We start from the raw sequence: 12,128 nt of genomic DNA on the forward strand, positions 1-12,128 counted from the left end.
AAGGGGTGGCAAGCAGGAAGAGTGAGGTTATTGTCTCCCTCTACTCTGCTATTGTGAGGCCCCATCTGGATAATTGTGTCCAGGCCTGGGGCCCCCAGCACAAGAAGGATGCAGAGCTCTTGGAATGGGTCCACTAAAAAGATCATAGGGCTGAAGCACCTCTCTTATGATGAAGAAAGTTTGAGGGAACTGGGCTTGTTTAGCTGGGGGAACATAAGGCTCTGGGACCTCACTGTGGCCTTCCAGTACTTGAAGGAAGCATATAAACAGTAGGGGGAATAACTGTTTACATAGATTGATAGTGATAAGACAAGGGAGAATGGTTTTAAACTAAGTCAGGGGAGATTTAGGTTAGATATTAGGAGCAAGGTTTTCATTCAGAGGGTGGTGACACACTGGAACAGGCTGCCCAGAGAGGTTGTGGATACCCCATCCCTGGAGGTATTCAAGGCAATGCTGGATGCAATAACCCCAAACAGTGTTATAGGCTTGGAGATGAGTGGCTAGATTGTGAAGAAGAAAGAGACCTGGGGGTGTTGGTTGATGCTCGGCTGAACATGAGCTGACAGTGTGCCCGGGTGGCCAAAAGGGCCAATGGCATCCTGGCCTGCATTAGAAATAGTGTGGCCAGCAGGAGCAGGGAGGTGATCATCCCCATCTACTCAGCACTGGTGAGGCCGCACTTTGAGTATCGTGTTCAGTTTTGGGCCCCTCACTACAGGAAAGATGTTGAGGCACTGAAGCATGTCCAGAGAAGGGCAATGAAACTGGTGAGGGGTCTGGAGCACAAGTCTTATGAGGAGCGGCTGAGGGAACCGGGATTGTTTAGTCTGGAGAAGAGGAGGCTCAGAGGAGACCTCATTGCATTCTACACCTTCCTAAAGGGAGGTTGGGGTGAAGAGGGGTTCGGCCTCTTCTCCCAGGCAATGGACAGGACTCAGGGAAATTGCCACAAGTTGTATCAGAGGAAGTTTAGATTGCACACGAGGAAGATCTTTTTCTCTGAAAGAGTGGTCAGGCACTGGAATGGCCTGCCTAGGGAGGTTGTGGAGTTGCCTTCCCTGAATTGTTCAAGAGGTGTCTGGATGAGGAGCTGCAAGATATGGTTTAGTAGCCTATGGTAGCAGTGGTCATGAGAAGACAGTTGGACTAGATGATCTTATAGGTTGTTTCCAACCTTGTGATTCTGTGATTCTATGATGTGGCTCTAGGCAGCCTGGTCTAGTGGTTGGCAACCCTGCCTTACAGCAGGGGATTGAAACTAGGTGATTTCTGAGGTCTTTTTCAACCCAGGCCATTCTATGATTCTATGACTCTACGAGCTGATCAAGACATTTTTCATTTCATGGTATGACAACTGTACATGTCCGTCCAGAACATGGTTTGGCTTTTACGTTGTTGTCATCACTGCTGAAATTCACCACCCATTCCCTCACTGTGCTAACATTCACCGTTTCACCTCCATAATGTTTAGCAAGTGTCAATGAATGTCTACTTTTTCCACATGGAGGAATTCCATTCCACACTTTTGCTTCATAAGCATTTCCATGTCAGATGCCATTTTGTCAGAGTGCTTTTCTGCTGCCATCTGTTGCATGTCAACAAAATGTAATGGAATATTGGCAGGAAGGTTCAACCTTTACTGCCATACAACCAGCATCCACTTCTGATTTCATGGGCCGACACAATAAAATAGGAAGGATTACTTTCAGAGCAGTCCTCAAAATAGGGTTTCTCTATTATCTTTCATTTCATGTGAGTAAAATCACAAATGACTGCAGTAAGGCAAGCCTCTCCACTAAAGCTGATGAAACCAGAAAAATAGTATAAAAAGTCCATCTGCCATGTGGATGATCATGCCATGTAGATGTCCATGCCAGTTCGTGTGTGAGTATTGTGGGCCCAATACAGAATTTGCAATATGGGAGGTTTCTCCAACAAAAATACAGACAAGTGGGTTTATTGAAGGCAGGAAATCTCTGTGCAGAGAGGATAGTATCTCAGCCTATTAGCTGATATACATACATGTAGGCATTTAAGGATATGTAGCAAAACTGATCTGCATTGTTCTTGTTATTAGTTTTTTTGCATTCTGTTTTTACCAGAAAAGTCAGTGTCAGAATCAGTTGCCCTGGCTCTCCCAGAGAATGTGGTGGATGGTTCAGCCAGAGCATATTTCTTAGTGCTAGGTAAGTGACCATCCTCAGTACCAAATGCTATTTTGGAATTCTGCAATATTTCTTCAGTCTGTGCTTAGATGACTTGCAAACCCTGAACTGTGCTAATTTATCCTGGAAATTTTGCCTTTACCCAGGTGACATCATGGGTACTGCCATGCAGAACCTTCACCAGCTCCTTCAGATGCCATTTGGCTGCGGTGAACAGAACATGGTCCTGTTTGCACCCAACATCTATGTCCTGGACTATTTGAATAAGACAGGACAGCTGAGTGAGGAGATCAAATCCAAGGCCATCGGATACTTAGTGAATGGTGAGCTGGTGTTATGGCTTTATGATTTTTGTTATATTACTGATATTCCACATCATAACATCATGTAGTGTTTTGGGAGTTGAAGAGTTAATGCTCCAGCTGTGTTCTGGGTATACCTGACTGAGAATCGAACCTGGGCCGCAGTAGTGAGAGCGCCGGCTCCTAACCACTAGACCAAGAGCATTAACTCTGTAACTTTTATCTATTTTAACTCCCAATATACTACATGATGTTATGATGTGGAATATCAATAATATAGCAAAAAAATAACAAAAAAAAAAAAAAAAAAAAAAAAACCATAACAGCTGGACATGGCTTTTGCTTTTCTGTTAATTTCTTCCCTTGGCACACGGATGAGAGAGCTCAACCACTGGCATTTATGACCTGAGGGAAGTTGTTCTTGTGCATTCTCTGAGAGGGAACATGATACTGTAGCAAGTCACACATGCATAATACTGTACCTACAGGAGAGAGAATTCTGCACTCTGGTAGAAGTCCCGGGTGAGAGAGGATAGAGTCCAAACAGAAACATAGAAAAAGTCCAGAGCAGGCAATAAACCAGTCTTCTCTATAAGAAAGAAGATTTATAAAATACATAAATCAGTGTGTAAACATTAATTACAGCAGCTGCTTATGCTGGATCTTAGGTCCCAGCAGGTCTTTAGGATTAAGATGTAGGCAGTATTCTTCACCATTGTCTAGACCAGAATTTTAACAGTTACATTCATTTTCCATGGCTCTTTAGAAAGTACTGAAATAACAAAAAATATTATTCCAACTTCCATTTCAGGGTATCAAAGGCAATTGAAGTACAAACACTGGGATGGTTCTTACAGTACATTTGGGCCCCATTTTGGGCAGGTTGGAAACACCTGGTAAGACTTCAGTACTACTGGCTTTTCAGTTCTGTTCTTCATCGCCTCCTTTTCCTGTTTTCTGTACTGCTTGGACATTGTGAAAGTTGTAATGAAGGTGGAAATGAAATAATACTCATGGCAGCATAGGTAATCATGTGCAATAAGGAAGCAAGGAATGATGCTAAGAGAGATTTCCTTTAGGTTTCTAATGATTCACTAGTATGTATTTTCCTCCTCAGGTACTCTGATTCAGCTCAAGCAAATGTAACCCAACTATGCCCAATATATATATTTTTAAGAGAACATACTGATGGATCCCCAGATTGCCATTGACAATCCACCCATTACTCCTGAATTTGCGAATAACAATTACCATTAGCATTGGTTCCTTTCTGACCAAATTGCTAAGCTAGCTCATAGTTTCCAACTAACATACAGTGACTAAGACCTGTAGCTATTACTTCTTTCCTCCAGAACAGTGAGGCCTGCATGATCCCTAAAATCTGTGATGGATACTGAGCCTGTTTGGAATGTCTCGGTTCCCTCTATTACTTTCAGGCTCACAGCTTTTGTCCTCAAGTCCTTTGCCCGGGCCCAGTCTCACATATTCATTGAGGAAAAGCACATCCAGGATGCTTTGATCTGGCTCAGCCAAAAGCAGAAGGAGAATGGCTGCTTCCGCAGTTCTGGGGTGCTCCTGAACAATGCCATGAAGGTAACATGTCTGCCTAGTTGGTTCTTAGTGAGGCCGGCGCTTGACTATAGATAAACTGGGGGAAGCTGAGCTTCTTGAGCGCACAGGAGCATGGGGAATTCTGGTATCAAAGTCAAGAACTGAGGAGCCAGAGGCCATTTTGTGTGTCTGCCATGACAAGGAGATACAAGGCAAACCATAAACGGCACAGTGTGAGCAGCCATGGAGAGGACACAAACTAAGGGTCTACAATACGGAATAAAGTATGCCCACGAGAATGGTAGAAAAATGAATATGAGAAGACATGTGGAGTAAGCATCTATTATGTTTCCCTGCAGGGTGGAGTGAACGATGAGATTACTCTGACGGCCTACATCACTATCGCACTGCTAGAGATTCCTCTGCCTGTAACTGTACGTGTCTCCTGAGTCGTGGACGGTACTAACCTGCCCCATTAGTCTCTTACACATTATTAGGACCCTTTACATTTTGGAAGAAGAAATTCTGACTGAATATACTTTCTTTCTTTTCAAGTCCAAGATGGACTGACACTTTTTCTCCACTTTCCTCCCCTGTCCAATACGGTCTCTTACGCAAACATTTTTCTTAATCTCCTTCTAAGTTCTTCTCTCGAGTATCTTGCTTTGGCTCATTTTAAAGAGCACACCATGGAGTAATAGTGATTTAAACAATATGTACATTTCAGAAATGACCCAGATAGGTTTTCTGCATCCTTAAAAAACAAAAACAAAAACCCAAAAAACACCTCCTTTTGTGTCAGAACTCTAGAGGCCTGTTAGAACACCTCTGTGAGCTTACTGTGTTGATGCAACGCACAGTGCAGGGTAAGTCAGGCAGTGAATGCTTCCATAGGCAGAAGAACTGGACCTTGCTTCAAACTATGAATATCAAAAATCATTGAACTACTGGAAAAAATCATTGTAACAAGATAATTCAGAGACAAGAAAGGTACAGAATAAAGAACACTCTTCGGTTACTCATGGATCACATAAGGAAGCAGACCTGGAGGGAAAAGAAAACGTGATGGTATAATATATATCAGACAGTGTGGTAGGGCTGTAAAGAGTCCGTGGGTACTATACAGTTCCTGTTGTTCTGATGGACTTCAGTATGGCATCTTGCTGCCTTGTCTTATAGTGTCTTCATCTCCCCAGCACTTGGTGGTGCGTAATGCTCTGTTCTGCCTGGAAACGGCAGGAAATGGGAAAGGAAACCACGTGTACACCAAGGCACTGCTGGCATACGCCTTTGCCCTGGCAGGGAAGGAGGAGAAGCGGAAGGCATTCCTTGCCTCACTTGAGAAGGAAGCCATCAAAAAGGGTGAGCACTCTTGGTGGGACATTGCTTTCTTCCAGTCCACAGGTCTTACCTCTACCCCTGATAAAATGGCTCTTGCTGGTGGGGAAATGGGAGCGTGGAATGGCTTATGTGGATGGGGAAAGGTGTGGGGAGAGGAAATGCTTGCGCAGCGTGGTTGTGCTTTTGACAGCTCCCTGACGGTGCCCAGTCCTACCCCTTTGTTCCGAGGGATTGATTCATCTGGAGGCACTATGCACCATTCCTATTGGTGCTGAACAAAAGGGTGGCTCTGCTACCAGCACACCTCAGTTTACTCCTCCTGTCGTACCAGGCACTGCTTTGACAAAGGCTTAGCAACGTTTATAACCGCTCCTTCCTTCCAGCGGATGCACTCAAGGCAGAACAATGCTTACCCTGCACAACGTGAGGGACAACACATCAGAGAAGAGATGGAAGTGCTGAGACATAAGACAAACGTGATGGTTCATTTCAGAGGCCCTAGCATAAGCACTGAGTCTTCCAGGAAACTGTATCAAGACTCAGAACCATTCTGGCAAAGTCAGCCTGGATGGTCCATTTGCCAAGATGTCATCTAGCGGGGTTGTGAAGGAAGGATAAGTTCTCACAATGGGGCGGTGTGCCAGCCTGGCGCTCTTCTTAGGTCTCTGTCTCCTTCGGGTGTCCAAACATCAACTCTCAACCTGTAGCTTAAGTGAAAGTGGCATCCAGGCCCAAGAACCAGCCCTTGGCACTCCTAGACTGGTTGTAAACGCATCCAGTGTGGGGCCATCAAACCCTTCCTGTTTCATCCGATAGGATGAGGGGGGGGGCTCTGTCCTCCCCGCTGGCAGCAGGTCAGTAACTCCTTTGCAAGAAACTGCTACTAATTCCTTGCCGTCTTCTCTACATGCACCCTGCCTCCTGTGAAGATGGGTCTGTTCACTGGCAGCGGCCTGGGAAAGAGACAGAGGCTGATCTCCCATATTACCGCTATAGAGCTCCCTCTGCTGAAGTGGAGATGACAGCCTATGTGCTCCTTGCTCACCTCACCACGCAGCCAGGACCTTCGCAGGAGGAGCTGTCATTTGCATCTCTTATTGCAAAGTGGATCAGTGGCCAGCAGAATCCCAATGGAGGTTTCTCCTCCACCCAGGTGAGCAGTTTGCCTCCTGTGACGTCCCATATCAGTATCAGGAGAGTGTCAGAGACCAAGGTGGGAGCACAGTAAGGTTAAGCCAAGTGGGGGCTATACCCCTACGGTACTGCCCTGCAGCATCTGCCGCAGCTACCAAGTTTCCAAGAGGCCAGTATGTCAGGTAGCACCACTGGGAATGTTACCAAGTTTCCAAGAGGCCAGTATGTCAGGTAGCACCACTGGGAATGATACGCTGATTAATGACCTGGCTTATTTGACGCAGTCGGTCAGAATGCTAGTGACACAAAATGATGCTGAGTTTGGAGCTCCCACCGTAGTCTGTGTGTGTATGCAGTTGCTGCTTTTCCCTGGGGAGTAATAGGTGAAGGCTGCACAAAGTTTCACAACAGAAAGTTCAGGAATACGTGACTGCTGCGCAGAGGACGCAGGAAGAAAATGGAAGCCTGCAAAAGCTGATCTTACCATCTGAGCTTCTCACTTAAGACTAGACAAAGTGAAGAATGGAGCAGAGAGAGCCTGCTGACAGCAAAGGGCGGGCTGTGGGAAAACAGGATGCGGAACGGCTAACAGGGCTAACCTGGCCATGGGTGTCGGGACCTGCCTCTTGCAGGACACAGTCGTGGCTCTGCAAGCCCTCTCCCTGTACGGAGCTGCCACCTATGCCAAGAGTGGAGCAACTTCCAAAGTGACCCTGCGATCTGAAGGGGGCTTCCAACAAGACTTCCACGTGGATCCCTCAAACCGGCTGCTGCTCCAGCACGTGTCCCTGCCCCAGGTGCCAGGGGAGTACAGCACAGAGGTGTCTGGTGAAGGATGCGTCTACGTGCAGGTGAGGGTGGTGGGAAAAGTATTGTCCCGGGAGGAGAGCCCTTTCTCAGGCACAAGCCAGGGGAAGGCAGAAGGAATAAGAGGCCAAGGGACGGGCTGGAAAAGCTCTGGGAGAGGCCAGGGAGGAGTAGAGCTGTGTGGAGGATGGAGTGAGAGGGAAAGAGCCACGAGTGTGGGGGAGCTGTGAGAATGGGGAAGGGAGAGAGCTGGGCAGGCAGCTGATTATCTCTTTCACGCATTGAGCATGCACACACACAGCTGCTGGCTCTCCCCTAGACAAGCCTGAGGTACAACGTGCAGCCCAAGCAGGAGAGTGCACCCTTCCTACTGCATGTGCACACGAGTCCAGAGACGTGTGAGGACTCCAAGGCTCACAAGGTCTTTGACATAGGCATAAACGTCAGGTGAGTCTATGTTTGGTTTGAGCCCTCTTGAGAAACCAAGGGAGCTGGAGGTGGTGCAGGGTGAGCCAGTCTGGGAGGTGCAGGGCAGCCCCCTAGAAAGTGGGCCGGAAGCAGCTGGGCTGGGAGGAGAGGCTGTGGAGGCAAGGGGTGTCCTGTAGGCGATAAGCATAGCAGGGAGCACAGGGCTGGGCTGCTGAGGAGCGGCACAGGTGACTAGGGAAGGGTGATGGGCTGAAGAAGAAGGTGCTGGATTGACGAGAAGTGGTGAGGTGTCAAGTGTTATGGGAAAAGTGAAAGTGCCCCAGCTTTGACGTGCTGTGCTCTGAATCTTTGTGGCTTGGTACCTTAGTTACACAGGTGAGCGCAATGTCTCCAAATGGTGATTATTGATGTGAAAATGCTGTCGGGATTCATCCCTGTCAAGTCCTCAGTGAGAAAGGTAGGAGCCTGTGTGAACTGTTTGACTGAGGATATCTGCCCTTTTCATTTTATCACCTGAACCACATTCAGTTTCTCCTTTAAAAAAAAAAAAAAAAAAAAAAAGAAACAGCAAAAAAAAAAAAAAACAACCCACCTTGCAGGTGTCTGTGGCTTGCTAGAGGGCTGTAGGATTGGCATAATCTTGATCCTGCCATTGTTGTCCACACACACGATCTGTGTACACTACTTTTCCTTTCACACCTGGCTGGACACCAGGACTATGTGATCAATCAGTGTAAAACAGACTATGTCATTTTTTCCTTTGGACAGGTGATGAGTTCTCTCTGAGTTCAGATACCTTTCTGAAAATATTGTCTGTGTGTGGCACATTCAAAAGCAGTACTGTTTTCTCTTTCCTTCTGCTGATCTTACCCTATAGTTTATAGCTTGTCTTGTAATTAAGCCTCATGTCACTTTTTGAGATGTTGAGCAAGTGTGTTGCCCTGGAAAATAGCAGAGATAAGATACTGCAGAACTAGCATGCCTGAAAGAATGTATTGTCATTGAATCCTCCCATTGCTGCATTTGGACCAGTGATCAGTCCCTGCTGTAGCCACACAATACTTGATCTGCCAGGCTGGTGAAGGGAAGACCTGGGTACCATTATTGTCTAATGGTGCACCAAGGAGTCAGTTTCACAGTGCAGACCTACTCATTGCTGTCAGTACTCCTCGTGTTTTATCCACAGTGCGCCCCATCCACAGGGCTGTGAAAGTGGCACGGGGAGACCACCCTCAATTCAGTAACAGTTTGGTCTTCTTTCTTCAGCTGGCACACCACCAAGTTATTGAGCGTACAGAGTTCAGTACCAACCATGTCTTACTGTATCTGGAAAAGGTGAGTCTCCGTTTGGGGCTGGAATGGAACAGAAAAACACAAGCCTTGGGGACATTTGGCCACTCAGGGCAAAAAAATGGGTCTCAAAACTGCCTTGGATCTGATAGAAGTAGGAATGAATCTTATACTGACTTCTGCTGACCTCAGAATTTGCTGGTACCTTCCTCACGGCCCTCAGCAGGTTTTCCCTCTGGGCCTGCATACAGATCAACCTACACCTGCCCACCAGACACAGGCTTCCCCAGTCTGGGGAAAGACCCTGGGGTTTCCCCTCGCCCCTCAGCCAGGCCTGCTGAGGGACATGCTCACGCACACACACTCCTAGAGCCCAGGGCACTGCTGGCAGCAAGAGCACCAGTGGCAAGAGTTCCATGAGGAGACAGCGGGAGAGCCCAGGGCAGACACTGAGCCTCCATCACTTCCTTTCCCCAGCTGAGCAACGTGACCTTGAGCTTCTCCTTCACGGTGGAGCAGGACATCCCTGTGCAGGGCCTGAAGCCAGCTCAGGTGAAGGTCTTTGATTACTATGAGACAGGTAAGTGTGGGGCATGGGAGCTATGGAAACCCACAGCTGTCCCTGGTATTTGACCCTCTGCACTCCTGGCAGAGAGACCCCTGACAGCCCTGCTCCCTCCCTTCCCTTCTGTTTTTCAGATGAGTTTGCCATACAGGAGTACAGTGCTCCCTGCACGACAGGTAAGGTACATAGGAACAAATGGCCCATTGCAAGTTATTTTGAATGTAACTACTTTTGCAAACCTTAGGTTTCCTCAGCCTGCGTACAGTTCCCAAGCTTGTCTTTTACCATGTGTACAGCAGGCTTGAGTCATACCATAGTACAGAGGGGGAATATAATGCTAGCCACCCCATATTACATTCTATTTTATTCACTGAGACGGTGAATCCCAAAGCTATTACCTTATGTCACACAGAGGCACTTGTCTTTTCTGGTACATGTTTCACACTGTATGAATAAGATTGAAGTCTTCCTTGGGACAGAACACCATGCTCAGCCTTTGCATATCTACCTTTTTCAAGGCCACTTTCACCATGCTGTGGATACTGAAGCACACTGAGGAGCTGTCTCCCAGCCACCTTGGTGAAATGTTCACATGACCCCAGTGAAATTCAAGCTTTGCCCTGGGTTGCTTTTTCCCATCCTGTGGGAAATCTGGGTGCCAAGAGACAACATTTACTCTGGTAGCTCATGCCTCGCCTCGCCTCCCCTTCCCTCTCTGTAGCATGGATATAATGAGCATGTCCAGCCATTCCCAATGCGTTATCCTTCTGCAACGAGGCAATTTTAGGTGATGTAGGTTCCCAGATTTTAACAGGGTTTAAGCTCCCGTGGCACAAAAGGGCCTACCACAGAACGTAGAGAAGTTGTCTGGGGTTCTGGGTATTGCTTCACCAGGAATTCTCTCTCATTCTGTCCTTTCCCCACCTCCAGCTGAAGCTGAACAGGGAAATGCTTGAAGAATACATCTGCGCCCTGCTGGATCAGCTCACTTGTTTCTGCTGTTAGTAGTCTACCTTAATGAGTCCTCTAGAACCTTACACGCAAGGACACCTCAGCACCAAAAACAAAGCAATACAATACAAATAAATAAACTCTTGACCCTCCACATCTGCCTCTGGCCTTATTTTTTGTTAGCATGTTTCATCTCTCTTCTCCATCCACATCTTCTTGTCTTCTCATCCACGCTGTGGCGCTCTGAGATTCAGATAGAGCCATCCACGCCAAGACTGTGTTTGACAAGTCCTTGGGAATACCAGGAGACAAACAGCTTTTGGCAGTGAGGAGACGTGTCATCGTGCTTGCCGGTTCTTTAGGAGGAATGAGCATTCTGCCTGATCCTTCATCCGTCATTTCCTTGCCTATAAATGGAGGCTTTTTCTGCGATATAATTAATTGCTGGACATAAGTCCCTCTTTCATATACCTCCTCTCATTCTGTAATTAGAGAGTGTACTGGTGGTGCAAATCCCTGTTTTGTATTCTCAGCTACATTTATAACTTAGAATAGGTAGGATAAGAGATGTGGATAAGCACCTATCAGAGAGGAATTTAAATAACACATGGTTTCTAAGCCAGTGAAGTGAAACTTCTTTCCATTGATTAAACAGAATCATAAAAATCTCAAAATCTGAAGCTAATAAGTACTCTGGTTGCTTCTGAATAATGATGCTTTTATGTGTGCAGTTCCTCTTTGATTTCATGTCAGCTGTTTAGAAACCAGCAGATAATGTCTCCAGTACCAGTCTTTCCTTCACACTGCACACTGAAAAGAGGCTGGCACCATCCACTTGACTCCTGCACCTTATTTATTTCTAAACAACAATATCACCTCTTAGTCTTCTCCAGGCTCAAGAGACCCACATCACTCAGCCTACACTCATATGGAGGAAAGGCTGAGCATCTTAAAATCTCAGAAGATGTGGGAAATTATTTTCTACCATAAAGAAAACTGGAGTTATGCTCAATCTGTACTGCTACAGCGGTTAGAATTTGATCACTTTAGGAACTTGGGTGTGTTTCTATTTTATGGTGAGAGAAAACTGTCCTGGTGGCAAACATATGCCAGTACGCACAGCCATAATCTTTTCTGAAACAAGCAGATAAAACGTTTGTATGGGAACTGTAGAATCACGGCCTCAACCACTGATTGGTCACCTGAGGTGAGCACCAAGTCAGCCATGGGGCCACAGGTGAAGGTGATATACCTGTGTCATGGTTTTATGATTTTTGGTACTTGTATTCCACATCATAACATCATGTAGTGCATTTAGAGTTAAAGAGTTAATGCTCCAGCTCCGTGGATCATCGATAGTTCCAGGTATACCTGTCTCAGAAGAGAAGAAGAACTCCATTCCCCAGAGGACTTTGCAATGCTTTGCGTTCTTACGTGTTTACGCTCAGAGGGAAAGATAAAAACTGTCTGCGGTCACGGGACACTCTCTTTCCTTTGGGATCGACTCAGCAGTGGGTGCTCGCTGTCGTCCGCCTTCAGCGTTAGCGTAAGGCCTTCGGTTTATCAGACACTCTCTCTTGCTCATTTTAT

The 12,128-nt window shown here is 46.6% G+C and overlaps 1 protein-coding gene across 1 annotated transcript in view; it reads left to right on the forward strand.

Moving 5' to 3' along the window:
• Nucleotides 1–10,692, forward strand: part of LOC136052271 (alpha-2-macroglobulin-like) — a 42,611-nt gene extending 31,919 nt beyond the window's left edge. Inside the window, 15 exon segments of the mRNA XM_065742254.1 lie at nt 2,106–2,189; nt 2,315–2,491; nt 3,282–3,366; nt 3,907–4,063; nt 4,381–4,455; nt 5,218–5,383; nt 6,292–6,515; nt 7,129–7,347; nt 7,623–7,750; nt 8,100–8,122; nt 8,125–8,189; nt 8,999–9,067; nt 9,500–9,602; nt 9,722–9,763; nt 10,518–10,692. Coding sequence (XP_065598326.1) covers nt 2,106–2,189; nt 2,315–2,491; nt 3,282–3,366; nt 3,907–4,063; nt 4,381–4,455; nt 5,218–5,383; nt 6,292–6,515; nt 7,129–7,347; nt 7,623–7,750; nt 8,100–8,122; nt 8,125–8,189; nt 8,999–9,067; nt 9,500–9,602; nt 9,722–9,763; nt 10,518–10,543 — 1,643 coding nt within the window. The 3' untranslated portion in view covers nt 10,544–10,692.
• The last annotated feature ends 1,436 nt before the right edge of the window (nt 10,693–12,128 follow it).

This window comes from Cyrtonyx montezumae, unplaced genomic scaffold (assembly GCF_038088225.1).
Source record: "Cyrtonyx montezumae isolate F1298 unplaced genomic scaffold, pur_monq_1.0 scaffold_3, whole genome shotgun sequence".
NCBI classification, from domain to species: domain Eukaryota; kingdom Metazoa; phylum Chordata; class Aves; order Galliformes; family Odontophoridae; genus Cyrtonyx; species Cyrtonyx montezumae.